The 17,743-nt window shown below is 47.2% G+C and overlaps 2 protein-coding genes across 2 annotated transcripts in view; both read left to right on the top strand.

The window, feature by feature from the left end:
* Window positions 1-17,743, top strand: part of LOC121200363 (protein NLRC3-like) — a 567,821-nt gene that overhangs the window by 148,985 nt on the left and 401,093 nt on the right. The window lies entirely within an intron of this gene.
* Window positions 1-17,743, top strand: part of LOC121200364 (sodium channel protein type 4 subunit alpha-like) — a 90,019-nt gene that overhangs the window by 55,659 nt on the left and 16,617 nt on the right. Inside the window, exons 19-24 of the mRNA XM_041065623.1 lie at window positions 2,413-2,553; window positions 2,774-2,894; window positions 3,274-3,443; window positions 9,962-10,085; window positions 16,475-16,629; window positions 16,802-16,975. Of these exons, the coding sequence (XP_040921557.1) occupies window positions 2,413-2,553; window positions 2,774-2,894; window positions 3,274-3,443; window positions 9,962-10,085; window positions 16,475-16,629; window positions 16,802-16,975 (885 nt within the window). The remainder of the gene's footprint in view (window positions 1-2,412; window positions 2,554-2,773; window positions 2,895-3,273; window positions 3,444-9,961; window positions 10,086-16,474; window positions 16,630-16,801; window positions 16,976-17,743) is intronic.

The following is a 17,743-nucleotide window of genomic DNA, read 5'->3' as shown; positions in this document are numbered from 1 at the left end:
CAGAGCCACTTCGCAGGTAGCAGCCACACCTGGAAACGTTTGTCATGTGATCTGAGAGAATCACATCGTAAATACCACCACAACACTCGTGCAAAAGTTGTCAGCAGTGAACCACGTTGCAGCAGCAGGAACAGAAAGAGATCAATAACCAATAACTCGTGACACATTAGCGTTGAGTCTGTGGACAGATCAGAGGGCGGGGAGATGCAGCTGTACATGCTGCTGATCATCCACCGCGCTGAGGCTGGAGGGCAGTTAGCTTTCTGCAGCTAACAGGCTAAAAATAGAGCAGATCAGGGGGTGGGTTTATTTCATGGATCAGGGTACCTGAGGTAACGGGACTATTTTTATTCCCATTCCCATTCCCAGTGCTGCTCTGCTTTTCCATAACAGCTCATAGAATTAAACCCTGAAAACTCCTGGTTCAATAACCAGTGACTGGTCCCCCAGAGGACTGTGGTAAGAAGAGAGCTTAGCCAGCGAGCTAGCTGCTAACAGGTGATTCAAGTAGGTGTGGAAAGAATCAAGGTATAAACACAAAGAGGATAATGAATGTAAGAGAACATAATCTGATGGAAAGTCCAGTGGGATGTTGCTCTGTGTCTCCTGGATGTTGACGTAGATAGCTGTTAGCTAACGTGTTAGGATGCAGGATTTAAAATGACTGATTTCTCTCAAGTTTAAAATGTATGACTTGTGTGATTAAAGCAGTGCTGCAGGTTTTTCACGTGTTTTCATGTGTCAGCAGCTTCGGTGAGTAAACACATGAAGCCAGTCGTCTGTCGTCAGCCCGGTCAGTGGTGTGTTATCGGCTATTGGAACGCAACAAGGTCATTGGCTGAGCTGTTGGGGTTTGTTGCTATGTTAACCAATCAACAGCATTGATCTATTGGTGTTTGGTTCCAGCCCGCAGCCAATCAGACACCGGCGTTTTGGGACCGTGAGCCTGGGCATGTGACAGCCAGATACTGATCAGTAGCACAAACAACACACACTCCACCAGCTGGGATCAATACACAGAAACACACACACAGATAGTTTCACACAGACACACACTTTCAACACGTACCTGTAATCATTACCACTGCTGCAGGTTCCCGTCTGAATTTATGAAACTCACAATGTTTATAAAGTAGATGAAAGCCTCCACTAGGAGTTTTATTTTTTTATTCAGTAAGTAGAAGTGAGAGTAATGTGAGAGGTGATTATGACACAACATGACACAACCAGTTTCCTCACACACACACACACACACACACACACAAAGGTTGCTTCCTGATGTCAGATATTGACCCACTGGCCCAGTTTCCTCTTACACAACCAGAAAGTGTGAAGCTGCTGGATCCCACAACCAGAAAGTGTGAAGCTGCTGGATCCAGTTGAGTCAATACATCACAGCCAACCAGCTGTGGGACATCCAGCCTGCAGGGCGTCTGTGTGTGTGTCTGTGTGTAGGCGTCACTTGTCATTAATATGTGCGCATGAGAGATGTTAATGTGTGTGTTTGATTCAGATGCAGAGACAGAGTGAATTAGTTTGTTCTTCCAGCCTCAGGCGACAGAAAACGTGATGGAGATCTGACATCTCTGTTCTGTCCCGCTGATGTCCCCCTGACTGCGTCTGCAGGTCTGAGGTCTGCCAGCTGTAATCAGAGGACAGACGCAGGAAGCTGCTACTTGATCCACCTGACCTAGACCCTGTCACCCAAAACACACACACACAAACACACACACACTCATCTGTGGTTAAAGAGAAACCAATCTGGCTAAGAGCAGCACTCCAGCTTAGTGATCAGTTACCAAGAGTCTCAGGCATTATTCAGCAGACACTGAACAATCAGCCTGCACTGGAAACTATGATACACACCGCGTGTGTGTGTGTGTGTGTGTGTGTGTGTGTGTGTGTGTGTGTGTGTGTGTGTGTGTGTGTGTGTGTGTGAGAGCAGTAAGGAACATCTGTCAGAAGGTGAGGAGGGCAAACGGTCAGAGCCGTGTGAGTGATCTGTGTTTCCTGGTTACTGTGCTGAAGCTGATCTTCGTTAACACGTCGCTCATGAACAAGGCTGAAGTTTCCTTCACAGCCACAGTGTGAAACTATTGGCAGAACAACCCTCTGACTTTTCCCTGAGAGCTGCAGTGAAGCTGACATTTTAATGTTTCGGAAATGTCTCAATAGCGTTTCATCTTTCTCCGTCATCAGGTCAAAGTTTTACTTTCAGTTTGTCCAACACTTTGTTTCATGGTACCTGCAAAGCTCCGTCCTCCCACTGTCCTCTGCAGGCTGCAGCTGAGACGATCCATTACCTTTACAGCCGCTGTCCTGATGTCCACTGACACTTCTTTTTTTGTGTGTGTGTCCACATTTTTGAAACACTGACACCTTCTGTCTCTCTCTGTCTGTCTCTGTCCCCAGCTGTTGAACCTCTTCCTGGCTCTGCTCCTCAGCAGTTTCAGCTCTGACAACCTGTCAGCTCCGGACGACGACGGCGAGATGAACAACCTGCACATCGCCATCCACAGGATCACCAGAGGCCTGGCCTGGTGCCGCAGACAGGTAGCTGTCTGTCAGGCGTACAGCCTGTCTGTCAGTCAGTGTATCTGCTGTGTATGTAAACCTGTGTGTGTCTGTTTCTCCATGTGACACTGTGGCACTCGAGTAATCTGTTCAAGAGCTGAATTTCTCTCCCTCTGCTCTGTGTCTCATGCTGTCCTTTCTTTTCTGTGTGTGTGTGTGTGTGTGTGTGTGTGTGTGTGTGTGTGTGTGTGTGATGCAGGTGGTGGATTTCTTCAACGGGAACCTGAAGCGTCGTCGTCAGAAGCGAAAGGAGGCCAAAGCCATGATGAAGCTGAAGCGGCTGAGCACCATCCACACTGAGGTCAATGGAGCTGTCATAGGTAACACACGCGTGCAGTGAAATCAGCACACGCAGACCTCTCGCCTTCTCATAGTCGGGGCATTTAAGGACGGTGGGACATCTGAGATTTGAGGGTCACACTGGAAAAGTTCTTATACAGTAAGAAGTTTTACTGACAGATGTTTAACAGCGTCAGTCATGAAACCTGAGGATCTGATGACCTCAAACAATAAACAGCGACTCCTTCAGAAAACCTGCTGATCTTTATAAACCTCTGCTGTCTAAGCATCTGCGAATGCACCATCCTGGAGTTTCTGAGAAATGTTTAGAGATTAATTCTCTCCTGACAGTAACATGAGAGAAAGTCAGGGCCACTAAACGTTCGTTAATTCACCTGCGTTTTTCTGTCTGCGTCCCAGGCCGTCACGTAGAGAAGTACGTGGTGCCAGAGGACGACAGCTACATGACGAACCCCAACCTGACCATCAGCGTCCCCATCGCCCCCGGCGAGTCGGATGTGGAGTTCCCAGAGGAGGAGGGGGAGGAGGAGCAGAGCGAGGGCTCTGAGGAAGAGGAGGAGAGGGAGGAGGTAGGGAGGAGATCAGCCTGTCTGCTGATCAGACACACACACACACACACATGCACCTGTGTCTGACGTAAACCAGCTCAGGTGTGTGTCTGTGATTCAGCTGTTGTTCCCCTTGAGGTTACCATCTCTGTCAGCTGGTGTGTGTGTGTGTGTGTGTGTGTGTTCCGATACGTCACTCACACACACACAGGGAGAAATGAAGGCAGATTCCAGGGAAATCCGACAGGGAGGAGAGCACGGGGCAGACCCGGAACACACCGGAGGGGGTATGAATCCCATCTGACCTGGGAGCGCTGCGAGGTTCCCTCTGAGGAGCCACGTGAAGCCTGATGCAGATAGAGAGTCAGAGTCGGCAGCATGATGCTGCGAGCAGAGATGTGAAACCTCCGGATTGTTCTGTGCATGTTGTGCAAACACGTGATGATGAAACGAAGGTTTTTCACCAGGTTAACGAATCCTGGACGTTTCAGCCTGTGTGAGCAGCCGGGCTCTCTCTTTATCTCTGTCCTTCTATAAACAGTCTGTTGATAATGGATGGACACACACACACACACACACACACACACACACACACACACACACACACACACAGTGAGAGGGACCCTCAGATAGAATTGGAGGCCTCAGGCAGTGCATTATGGTCCAGCATTTTTCTCACTCTGCAACGCTGTGTGTGTGATGTGTTTGTGCTAAAAGGGTGTTTATTAGTGTGTGTGTGTGTGTGTGCCTCCTGTCTCTCTTCATCTATTCAGAGCACAAAAGTCGAACTGAGCCACAGACACCTTATGTGTGTGTGTGTGTGTGTGTGTGTCTCTGTATGTGTGTTGTCGTCTTTATACGAGTTTGTATCACATTTTTCAAATAGTGTAACGTCTGCTTTAGGAACAAAACTCTTAAAGATAAAAAGCGTGTGTGTGTGTGTGTGTGTTTATACATGTGTGTTTATACATGTGTGTTTATACATGTGCAGGAGAAGAAGAAGAGGGAGAAAAGATCTTTAGTTGTTTCCTTTCTCTTTTCTTTGTATCTAACATGAAATGACAGATTTGTGTCGTGTGTGTGTGTGTGTTTGTGTGTGTGTGTGTGTTTGAGTACACACCTGTGCCGACTCAGTTCATCATCACCTCTCCTCTTTAATCATGTTGTGCACCTGCTCTCCCTCCCTCTCTCTCTCTCTCTCCCTCTCTCCCTCTGTCACAGAGGTTTCCAACCTGGGGCTCAGGACCCTGAAAACGTGTCACAAGAGCAACACAACACATGTTTATTTTTTGGAAACATTTCTGTAACATCTGAGCAGCTGAATAATTTTACCTTTTCCAGTCTGAAGATTTTTTAAGTTGACGATGAGTCAGAGGAAGATTCTGCTTTGTTTTAATTCACAAACTGGTCTGATGGGAAAGAGCAGTGTAAACACAACAGGACTCAGGAGCATGTTCCCCCAGAACAGCTGCTGTGTGAGGGGGGGGGGGGGGGGGGAGACAGGGAGTGTGAGGGGGAGAGAGAGGGTGAGTGTGAGGGGGAGGGAGAGAGAGAGAGAGGGTGAGTGTGAGGGGGAGAGACAGAGAGAGAGACAGAGAGAAAGGAAGTCAAAGAGCATCACTGCTCTCACAACTGTTTAACATCAAGCTTTGTTTCCAGGGTGCGTGCGTGCGTGTGTGTGTGTTCATGTGTGTGCGTGCGTGTGTGTGTTCGTGTGTGTGTTCGTGTGTGTGTGTGTTCTCTCTCTCTCTCTCTCTCTCTCTCTCTCTCTCTCTCTCTCTCTGAAACATCTCACTTATTTTATTCCTTCTGCTCTTAATTGAGTTGAACACAGTAAAACAAAAGAGGAGAACAGACCGTGTTTCTGTCCCTATGTTTGTGTTTCTGTCTGTGTCTCTGTCCCCGTGTTTCTGTCCCCATGTTTCTGTCCCCATGTCTCTGTCTCCATCTTCTTCACGTCCCTGGTCTCTGATTTTCTTCTTTTTCCTCAGGATGTTTGGAAACTGTGAACTGATCTATGCTGAGAATCAGTCTGTGGACATGTCTCCTCACTAGAATTTTCCTGACCTGTTTAACCGTCGTAGGTTTCTGTCTGAGACCAGTCGCAGCACAGCTTGTTCTTCCTTTGGTCCGGTCCTGTTTGGTTTGTGTTGATGTGTGAGTGAAGGACAGAACGGCTCTGTAACCAAGCGAGTGGTTTTCACTTTATCATCCACTTCATCCTCACCACGTCTTTCTGCCTCATCCGTTCATAGCAGTGTTCATCCAGTCTCATCCGTTCATAGTCGCAGCAGTTCATGAAAACTCTGCATGGTGCTGACGTCCCATGGGAGACAGTGAGCGGTAAAATGTTAGTTATTGCGTAATAACATGATAAATACCATCAACTAAGAAAAAAAGGATTGTACCTGCGGTGAGAATGAATGGGTCTCCGGTGCGGTTACACACACGCAGGCAGTTTCACCATGAGTAATCGACATGGCGGCTCTGTTTTTGTTAAATATGTAATATTCCGACATCTGAATTATTCATGTGTTGTTTTTGGTGAGTGTCCTCGCTGGCTCAGCAACACAAATGTGAAATGATTTTTTTTCTCTTTCAAACAATATGTGTTTGCCAGCGCGTGACCCAGATAGGCATCTGAATAATGTACCGGCAAGAAGGTGCTGCTGATACCTGAATAAGGTAAAGGTGAGTCAGCGGTTTGGCTCAGGTGCAGCTCGATCTCTCCGGACGTCCACCCTCTGCACCGTCCTGCTTCACGTTCACACGGGGAGCTGCTCGGCGCTGTGGGCAGAAACATGTGACAGTAGAAGCTGAGTTTGAATCACTTGTGTTTGAACCTGAATACTTTCAGTAAAAACACGTTTGATTCACATGATTTGAGTGAATTCTTTGGAAGTGAATTCCAATAAACCGAACGTGATGAACTTGAATTCATTTGCTCTGAAACTGTATTTGATCCTCGCTGGAGGAGAGGATGATATTTATCCATAACATCCTCAGCTTTCCTCAAATGTCGCAGCCACATGCAAAGACATGGGATCCGCGTGTTGGCAGATAGCAGCTAAGCTAATGGTAATGCTAACAACGCCAGCCACTGCTGCTGAATGGCACAGGGTGAACATTCGTCCCTCCCTCGTTATCTCCCCCTCTCTCCCAGCTGTACTTTTGTGTTTTTCTTTCCTCTGTCGTCCTCTCCCTCCCTCTCCACCTCTCGATATCTCTCGCCCCATCTCTCCTCTCCCTCCAGGTCTTTTGTATGTTATTTATTTTCAGTACACAAACAGCTCTCTGTAAATAGAAGCAGTTAAGCTGCTCCAGCACTCTGTTTTAATAGACCCCGTGTTTGGTTATGTAATGATTAAATAGCTGACCTGTGCTTTAATGGCGTCATAAATCACTGAACGTGGTTTTACTGTCTCATAAAGCGTGAATCAGCTGGTCGAGGTGGGCACAGTCAACAGCCAAGGTCAAAGGTCAGACTGCAGCGTTTACAGTGGCACTCGTTAAAAGTTGCCCTCTGTATATTCGTGCTGCGCCATCACAGCATCGTGAGACGTCGGAGACCTCGGGGAGACAGAGTAGTTGGAACCAGACTGGAGGAACTGGAGGAAAACCAGTGTTAGATTAGATTAAGAGACTGGGCCTGGGTTCATGTCAGGTCGGGACCAGGTTCACTCAGGTCTGTGTGTCACTTCTGCTGCAGATCCTTAAAACAGTCCCAAACACCTGAGCTTGTGTTTGTGACTTTACTGTATTTGTGCCAGGTGTATGTGGTCCACAGCTGCTGTGTGTGTGTGTGTGTGTGTGTGTGTGTGTGTGTGTGTGTGTGTGTGTGTGTGTGTGTGTGTGTGTCTGCCTCTGTGGAATGGCAGCTTGTAAAACTGTGACCCCCCCTCCACCTCCACCCCCCCTCCACCCCCACAGTCTCTAGCTGGCAGCCTTTGACTGTGGTGGAGTTCAGGACCCAGCTGTCAGATGTACAGGTGTTGTCTGCAGAGACAGGTGGATGGACGCTTTGATTCCTCACGTCTGTTATGAAACGGTCGACATCAAAACCTCCTGCGTCTGCTGCTCGGCTCCCAGACCCGAGTTACATCACCTGCGCTGCACGAAAATCCTTTTCACTTCCGCTAAACAAAAAAAATATATCGAATCGTTTTTAATGATTTTAACTTTAGCATCAGTTATAACAACGAAATGGAATAAAAACGTTGATGTAAAGATAGAAAAGATGCAGGATCCATCAGAAACCTGAATCCGGCCTGAGCGGCTGAATGTTTGACCACAGCCCCACAAAGTGAAATGTTCTGCTTCGGTTCCTCTGTGAGTTCGGTGAGTGGATGTTTCACGCGGGGAAACTCCGGAGGCTGTCGCTGACTTTTCTCCCTCCGTTTTTAAGTCCACAGGCTTTTACCTTTGACTTTTCATCTGAGAACCAGATGTTTTCTGACACATCTGTTCATCTTTTGCACTGATGAGTCAACGCGGACGGTTTCATGTCCGTCTGAGACTTCAAGTGCTTCAACTGTCATTTAACATTTTTTATGAGATGATAAACAGGACCTTGACTTTCGAAGCCCAAATTAATCAGGCTACGATTTATCTCACTTCTTCTCCGTCTTCGTCTTCGTCCTCTGTCCTTTCCCCTCTTTCTCTCTCGGCCTCCTGCGAAGATGAAATATTTCTTCTGCATTTTTTAGCTCAAAACGCACAAAACGTCCGACCGCAGAGACAAAGTACGCTGTGCGTCCTCGTTAGTGGTGAACACACCGTTCCTCCTGCCCGGGGAAGACGAACAACACGACGCGCTTCAGTTTAACGATGAACGAATGAAACGTCGCCGTGGCAGCTGAGAGACTTCACCTGAAACCAACATGTAAACACACTTAGCTTCACACCGTTACATGAGAGTGTGTGAGACAGAAGAGATGGAGGCTGAGACACACACACACACAGAGCATTAACTCTGTGTGTGTGTGTGTGTGTGAGTGAGGATCTCCTCCCTTTCACTCTGATGTCACTAATAATATATTAAGTTTTAATAGAAAACACACACACACACACACACACACACACACAGGAATGATAAGCAGGTTCAGGATGCATCCTGTGGTTTCAGTGTGTGTGAGATGACAGACATGCCAGCCTGGTTACAACACACACACACACACACACACCTCAGACTTTTCCTGTAAATAAAGTTTGTTTACCTTCACGTTTTCTCCTTTGAATCCGTGTTTTTCACAGACGATGTTCAGCCACAGAACACGTCCCGAGTTGTGATAAACCTCCTGCAGTCTCGTGCTTTTACTGTGACGAACGGAGTCAGGTTACACGTGTGTGTGTGTGTGTGTGTGTGTGTTACTTACAGGCCTTGAATGTGTTTTACTGCCTTCAGCTCTTCTCTGGCAGCACAATAGAAACAGCTTATGAATAGAAATACATTTAAACCCCTCATTATGGACGTCAACTGTCACAGGGTTTCAGCCCAAGGCTGCCGCGTGTGTGTGTGTGTGTGTGTGTGTGTTACATTATCCAGTTTTTGTGAGGATCTCTTTCGTCGTATAGGTGTGTGTCAGAGATTAGGTGTGTATTCATGTCCCTTTGGCTTCACCTCTCTCTCTGTGTGTGTGTGTGTGTGTGTGTGTGTGTGTGTGTGTGTGTGTGTGTGTGTGTGTGTGTGTGTGTGTGTGTGTGTGTGTGTGTGTGTGTGTGTGTGTGTGTCCAAGGCTGGCATTCGTCACAGCGGCCACTCTCTGTTCCCAGACTGAATGTATTCATGAGTTAGCTGTTGACTCAAGTAGATAGCTCACCTGTACACACACACACACACACACACACCCCTGCGGTGTCTTTGTCCAGACATTTAACAAAACTTGCCAGATTTCCTTCCTCAGCCCTCAGCAGAAAACCTGTCTCCTATCCCTCCATCTCCCTCGTCCCTTTGTAAAGTTAAACTCCCATGATGCTTAGCGAACAGGGACCTTTGAAGTCAGCTGGGATGGTGGGGTGAAGGGGGGATTTCCTGACGTCTGGTTTTGTCCAGATCTGTCAGAGTCAAAGTGAACAGACGGCAGTTTTCCTGGCGGTGGGAGCGAGGGTTTGGAAGGTGACGCCTCGCTCTGTTTTCTCAGCCAGGACTCCTCTCAGTTACGTAACATTAAATCTGACTCATTCAGCCTCGACTGCAGCAGAACCGCGCTGACGATCACACAAACACAAACCGGGCTCCATACAAACAACACAAACAGCAACACTAACGCTGATACTGAAACGAATGCAGCTGGACGTATGCAGGTCCTTTCTCTAAGGATAAGCCCAGTGAACTCATACTTAAATCAGGTGCATGTGTGTGTCCACATTCTCTGAACCATAGAGCTGCACTGGTGTCCAACAGCTATTAATAACACATCACAAGCACTGCATGTTCCTGAGACTGCCCTGTCCTCGGCGGGGCGGTCTGCCCAGGACAGGGTGCGGTGAATCTGAGTTGTTCACGGCTCTGATTGGTTGTTTCCTCCTGTTTCACTCAGCAGAAGGACGATATCAGCCTATCAGAGGGCAGCACGGTGGACCTGAGGAAGCCTGGGGAGGAGGAGGACGAGTACTCAGAGATGGCGGAAGAGGCCATGGACCCTGACAACTGCTTCCCAGACAGTACGCGGACACACACACACTCACACACACACACACGCTCACACACACACACTCACTCACTCACTCACACACACGCTCATCAAACAAAGTTCTCAGAGAAGAGAACACCTGATATGAAACGCGCTCTGAGTTTTATGCTCTAATGTCAGAACTTCAGAAACACGGCGCTCAGATTTTAGTGCATCATTTCAAAGTAAATGTGTTTGGGTGTCTGACTTTTTTTTGTTTTCATTTTTCACTTAAAGACTCGTCGATCCATCGATGACTTTAAAACAACAGAATGATTTATTTCTGAGGAAATTTATTATCTTGCTTTGCATAACAATGTTAAGCAGCTCTGTCCATTTCTGCCGGATCTTTGTCTTTTAACAAGAATATAAAATGTGAATCAGTTTTTCTGTCCCTGTAAAACATAAACTCACTTCTCATCCTTCTTTCCCTCCGCGTGTGACCTCGATAAATCCATCTTTAAAATCCATCACGACTGTAAACATGCAGTATAACCTTTGTCTTTTATTTGCTGATGCTCTGAAGCTGTTAGTTTCACATACGTTCACTGACCGTGAGTCCGTCCCACCGCCCACTTGCCCCAGTACTTTCATAATGAGATTTATGATCCTGTATTGACTAACCCAGGTGAAACGCAAACACCTTGCTTCCTTCCTGACTCAGCCTGTTTCCTGCTGGAGCTGGAGATTTGTCTTAGAGTTCAGCTCAGCTCACACGACCACGATGCGAAGACACAGAGGCGGTGAGAGAGAGCGGAGGCAGTGGTTCGTACGTACCTGATCACAGTTTCACCTGGTGTGGATTTTATGTCCAGTTGCTTTTGACAGTCGTCAGTGAGACTGTGCTGACACTGCTCGTGTTTCCAGACACGACAACCGAACAGATAAATGTTTCAGTAAAATCACGGTGGAAGTGGCCAGTTAGAAAATCGACCCCGTTACGCTCCATCCCTCTGGGCTAACAGAAGCAAACGCTACACAAACATAAACATAATTCACGCTGGTACAACAGAAGCAGGGAGAGGAATCGGTATCGACTTCGGTGATGCTGACCTCGGTTTTACTTGACTGCAGGTTCAGTTTCCATCCACAGTGAAACCGAGACTGTTTCCTGGAAGAGGTGCTTTGGATGGAAGTGTCTGCCAAGCAGCAGATGTTGTGTTAGCTTTGATTCATTTAGAAGATTGATGCGTCGATCGCAACTGTCCCAACACGCCGCCCGGTTCTTCCTGATTCAGCAGAGTCCTTCACAGCAGGCAGGCGTTTGTCACCGGCTGGACTCAGATCAGCTGCTGGGGCACCGACAGGAGAAGGATGAAACATGAACGGCGCTCTTTGCTGCACAGTTTTGTCAACAGCACGTCTGCATTAGCTGAGAGACACGACGAGTTAGTGAAGACGAGCCAAAGCAAACGAAATGACAAGACAGGGAACGAAAAAAAGCAAAGACAGGGAGATGAAATCAGATGGTGGGAAGAAAGGAGAGGAGGGGAAAATAGCAGGGAACGAGAAAAAGGTGAAAAGAGAAAAAACAAAATGTGTAAGGTATAAAACACTGAGACGTGAAAAGACCAAAGAAAAAAGTGAGGAAGAAAAGGACTTTTGACTCTTACTGGTATCATCCTTTCCTCTGCCGCCGTCCAGCATCTTAAAAATGGAGGTGAAATGAAATGAAAGGAAGGAATAAATTCTGATAAAGATTAAAGAAGAGAGGAGAAAATCTCAGACGTACAAGATGTGGAATTAAGTGAGAAGAAAAGATGAACGTGACGAAATGAAAGGAGACGACCTGTGGACTTTGCTGGAATCAACAGATTTCGACCTCCGCCGTGCTGCCGCCACCTGGTTTCCCTCCTGACTCCTGACTCCCCTCACACTGTACCAGCACCACCAGTATGCTGACACAGCAGTGTGTAACTGTGTTAACGTGTGTGAAAATGTGTGTGTGTTGGTAGCAGCAGAGGTTCCCGCGAATCGGCCAGCTGCTGCAGAAGTAGGCCGGAAAAATGACTAACAACAGCAGGCAGACAGCAGCTGTGCGTGTGTGTGTGTGTGTGTGTCCGTGCGTGTGTGTGTGTGACCAGGATGTTGGAGGAGGCTCCATGTTATCGCACGTTTGAACTCGCGACAGTCTCGACTCTCGGCTTCATCGCTCGGGCTCGTTATCAAACCTCAGTGTGTCGAACCAAAAACCGCCAGCTCCTGAAGTTTGTCTCGGACTGTAGTGAGCTTGGACTCTGACCACACGTCCTCAGAATAAAATCCCTGCAATATGAAATGATTATAACCTGTATGACAGCAGTAAGTGTACTGTTACTGTGTTGTTTACTGTAAGGTTGTGATAGAAGCTTTTATTATCCCATAAGAGGCTCTCTCACCACAACACCTCACCAATCAGCCCTTCTCAGAAACCCTCTCTGATTCCTGTATTCCGGGTTTACACACACGGGGAAGTGTTGTTTTTCTCCTGGATCTCCTGTCACGCAGGAGCTCGCTAAGAAGGCACCTGGAGACAAGAGCCATTAAAGACCCCAGGAAGTGGAGACTGTAACTTCCTGGAAGAGCGTCGGCTCCTGGAAAAACAAACTTCCCCCAGCTGACCTCCGTTACCAAAGAAAGTGGAAAAGCTCCGGCTGCAGACAGGATCGACTGTCACTCTGTTTCATTAACTTTAAAATCACTGATGTTTATTATCAGTGAGACTTTACGTGCGTGACGTCGTTCAAGAGTAAATCAGTTCCCCAATGTTAGCATGCTAACAAGCTAAACTGAGGTGGCTTGCATGGTAAACATACAAGCATGTTAGCATGCTCCATTAGCATTTAGCTAGAGCACTGATGTGCTTTAACACAGCTGGGGTGTGGTACATGTCAAACATGTCAGGTGACACAGTCCTACTGGACACGCCAGGTGTGTTTTGTCTTCAGCAGGTTAGAAGCTGGTCTCTGCGTCTGAAGCTGAAGATGCGAGGTTTCTTCCTAAGTCAGGCCATTTATTTGTGTGTGTGCGTTTGCTTAAGTTTGTGTGTCTGTGTGTGTGTGTATGTTCCGCACAGAGCTGCTTTTTCAGCTATGAAGGATTGTGTCTCTGTGTGTGTCTAAATATGTGTGTGTGTGTGTGTGTGTGTGTGTTCCTCCATGCTGTGATTACAAAGCACAAACAACAGCGTGCCTCCCTGCTGCTCCCTCTAGCTGTCAGTAAGACAGAGTGTGTGTGTCGGCCTGAATGGCGACGCTCCCCCGCCGCTAATTATTCATCACGCAAGACGAAAGGTCGGTCGAACAGGAAACTCTCAGCGAGCAGCGCTAACGAGTCGGAGAGCTGCAGTGTAAAGACGCTCTTCAGTGAATGAAGGTCAACACGTTGGGTTTATATTTCCTGCTTTTACCTGATACAGTCAAACCAAACAATGGCTCTTTAAGTCTGGATTAAAGGGGAAATAATTAACGCTGCGTTCAGTGTATCTGACCCGTCAAGGACCAGATTTAAAGGAATATTCCGGCTTTTTCAGACATTTACCTGCTGTGTTAACGAGCAGATTAATGTCAGCTCAGTTAAATGTCTGTACGTGCAGTGCAGTGACAGGACACATCAGCCGAGTTTAGCACAGACAGGAAGCAGGATTCCTCAGCTGCACAGCAGACGTTTGCGTCTCTGTGTTTTATTTTGCCTTTTCAGAAAAGTCCTTACACTGTTGTTGTCGTTGTTATGTTAAAAATAAAATGTGCAAAAGGCACATGTTCATCCTGCAGGAGGAGAAAAGAGCGAACGACACAAACTGAGGTTGAATTTTAGGCTCCAGTGTCACGGTGCTGTCTCTGTGGAGCCGCAGTGGTTTAATGCATCCAGGTGATTTTACAGGAACACAAACACGTGTGGAAGCTGATCAGCCTCTCACTCACACACACACACACACACACACACACAGACACACACACAGTACACTGCAGGTACAGATAAAGTTTATCATTAGCTAAAACACATTCAAAATAATATAATTCAGATTAGCTCACATGCAAATATAAAAATCCATAGAAATAAACCACCTTCGTGTACAAACACACACACACACACATCTGTGCTGACAGCAGACATTAGATTAGCTGCCCCATTAGTTCTCTAAATGCCAACTCATTGGTTAATGTTGTGATGCTGCATGACACACGATTGAGAGAATATTTGTGTCGTGCGTGTGCGTGCGTGTGTGTGTGTGCGTGTAGTGCGTGTGCATGTGGCTCTGCCTCGGTGAGCCGTGTGTAAGAATCATCGGTGGCGTCTCCTGCTCTGCCGTCCTGTAGCTGAAAGCTCTCAGGTGAGACTCAGCAGCAGGAAGCTTCGCTGAGGCTCCGTCACTCTGTTCTCTGTTCTCAGTGCGAGTTCACGTTCTCGAGAGGAACATGGACAGGATTAATCAAAACTTCTGTCCAAACAAACAGGAGAAATAACATCGGCAGAAATGACATGCATGTCATTACATGGATGTTTAAATGGAGAACTGAATTCTTAAAACCTATTGTGACATAATAATAACAGAGAATAATTTATTTCTTTATTTATGAAAATAAAGAAATAAAGTCTGAATGAATGTGTTTATTAGTTTTTGGTGCGTGTTTCTGTTCACCCTTCGTGTGCTTGGTTGTAAACACGTTTTAGTTTATTGTAGACAATTAAAGTAACAGTGACCTTTGACCTTTGAGGAAGGAAGCAAAGTAAAGAGTTTTTTAAAAAGTTGATAGATGCAGAAGTTTTCTGTGTGTGCGTGTGTGCGCGCGGTTTCTAAGGCAGAGCTGAAATTGTGTGTGCGTTACAGGTGTGTGTGTCCGTGTTACATGTGTGTGCTGGGCACGGTGCGTGTATGCGGAGGCAGCGAGGGTCAGATGCAATCACCTGGCGGGGGATCATTCAGCGGCGTTTTCTCAGTAGCGTTCGATAACGGATCGATGCGGCGCGCAGCGGAGAGCGAGCGCGACCGGAGGAGGCGTCGGTTCCACCGACAGGTGATGTAATGAGGCATTCAGAGCTGCGCTCGATAAAAGTTTATGGCGGCAAAAGAGTTTATTACGGCCAGCTTCGGTACAAGCAGAGGGGGTTTCCTGACACACACACACCGATAATAACTCTGCCAAGTGGGCTGATTGAGTGTCGGATTACCACTCGCTTGTTTTCATTGGATTACTCAACCGGTGCAACGGGGAAAAGCCTATTAGTCGCCATGGAAACAGAAAGCCGGGGTAATCAGAGCTCTAATTACAGAGGTAGGCGGACGCGGCAATCAGCCGAGTGAAGAGCAGCTGAAACAGCTCCTGCGCTTTTCTGTCTGTGTGTTACAGGACAGACAGAGACGCGAGTCAGTCCATGTTCAGTACATCTGACTGAGAGGCTGCGTGTTGAAGACAGTGTGACCGCACCTGGTCGTTGTAATACCTGTGGTTACCTGTGGAGTCGGAGGTTTGCAGCCTCTCACCTGCAGCTCAGTGTGCCGTCTCCGTCTGGTTCCGTTACCCCTGCAAATATTTACAGCTGTTAAAACCTCACTTCTCATGCTAGCTAATTTTTTTTAGCATAATAAAGGTAAAATGATTCTTGTCTCAGCCAATCACATGCAGCTGTGTTGTTTCCCCATCTCACTTTGCCTTCTTCTGTCAGCCACTGAGCTCCCATCATGCCTTGCTAGAGGGCACGTCAGCATCACTCACTCGACCAATCGCTCCGCCGACGTGTTCCCGGTCCTGATGCTGAGCGAACGTCAGGTCGCGGCTCGTCCTCCCTGACGCCCTCGCGGACTCGCTGATTGAATTTGGAAACGTCAGCGGCGCGCTCGCGGTGCCACAGGCCGCCGAGGGGCCGGTAACACGGAGGGACGGGGAATCCGATCCCCTCCTTATCAGCGCTCACCCGGCCCATGATGCACTGCAGCAAATAACACGTCACCGAGCGACCCCGTCCGCTCCGGGCCTCATCCAGCTGCTCTCAGCACACATCAACACGTTCTGTTTCAAGATGTGAAGAGAGAGATTCAGAAAACCAAACACACTGCGCTTTATTGGAGGTGTTTCATCAAGACTCAGGAAGACATGGACACAAGAAGAGTGGAAAATGTGAAGAAAAGGGAGATTTGAATGGAATGAAAACATGAGTTTAGGCAGGTTAAACACATTAAGGTGCAGAAAATGAATGTGAATTTGAAGTGAATGCTATAATCTGCTTTAATCATCACTCCATTACACACACACACACACACGTGTGTTTATATATTTGATTCAACTCCTCTCACTCTGAAAGTTCATTTAAAACTTCACCTCCGTCAGTTTGCTTTGGAGGACGCTGACAAACTTTCTCTCTCTCTCTCCCTGGTTCTCTTTCTGTGTCTCTCGGCCACAGTGTGCGTCACCAGGTTTCAGTGCTGTGAACTCGACACGACGGCGGGGCTCGGTCAGATCTGGTGGAGGATGAGGAAGACCTGTTACCAGATCGTGGAGCACAGCTGGTTCGAGTCCTTCATCATCTTCATGATCCTGCTCAGCTCCGGAGCTCTGGTCAGACACGGACACGTTCATTTACCGTAGTTTCATTTATTTCATCTGCTTTAGTTTAATCTGGTAGAATTCATTTAATTTACTATGATTTGCTTTAATTTATTCAAATAGCTTCACTTTACGACAGTTTCCCTCCTGTGCTGTTGACGGCTCTCTCTGCTTCCCCCTTCAGGCCTTCGAGGACATCTACATCGAACAGAGGAGGGTGGTCAAGGTGGTGCTGGAGTACGCAGACAAGATCTTCACCTACATCTTCATCCTGGAGATGATGCTCAAGTGGCTCGCCTACGGCTTCAAGAAGTACTTCACCAACTACTGGTGCTGGCTCGACTTCCTCATCGTCGATGTAAGTTATTGATCGGTTCATCATGTGATGTTGCCTGATAAACTGACCCTGAAGTCATTTCACTGTGATAATATTCCTTAGAGAATAACTCATCTCTCTCAGCCAGGTTTCGTTCCCTCCTTCCTGCTCTTGTTTTTTGTTTTGGGACATTTTTATTTCACGGGGAGAGAAACATGACGAGAGAGGAGCAGAAATGAAATGACTGAGGAAGGCCGGAGAGAGGAGGGAGGGAGAGAGAGAGAGAGAGAGAGAGAGAGAGAGAGATGGCATGTTGTGTGTGTTCAGCAGATCATGTGTGAAGCAGTTAGTGTTTTCTCTGCTGACAGACGGAGGCAGTGAAATGAGAGGGGGAGACGGTTAGCCGGAAATAAATGTGCAGCAATGATCTTCACATAGTTCAAGACCCTCTCTCTCTCTCTCTCTCTCTCTCTGTCTCTCTCTCTCTCTCTCTGTCTCTTTCTCTCTCTCTCTCTCTCTCTCTCTCTCTCTCTCTCTCTCTCTCTCCCTCCCTCTAGCTCTTCTGCCCTCTCTCTGTTTTCCCTTCTCATCATTTTCTCCGTTCAGTCTCACGTAAAAATTCTGTTTTATTGAATTGAATATTGACATTAAATCGTTGCTAAATCTAAATTCCGTACATTAGAGATTAAAGATTAATATTTAATGATTTTAATGATTAATAAAAATGTTTTCACAGATTCACACAGAATAAAGGGATGTACAGCACCGTCAGCACAGCCAAACACATGCACTCAGTAACACTGCATCTCA

This window comes from Toxotes jaculatrix, chromosome 20 (genome assembly GCF_017976425.1).
Source record: "Toxotes jaculatrix isolate fToxJac2 chromosome 20, fToxJac2.pri, whole genome shotgun sequence".
Classification (NCBI taxonomy): Eukaryota; Metazoa; Chordata; class Actinopteri; family Toxotidae; genus Toxotes; species Toxotes jaculatrix.
The sequence above is the reverse complement of the archived record's forward strand: the minus strand, read 5'-3'. Positions and strand labels throughout refer to the sequence as shown.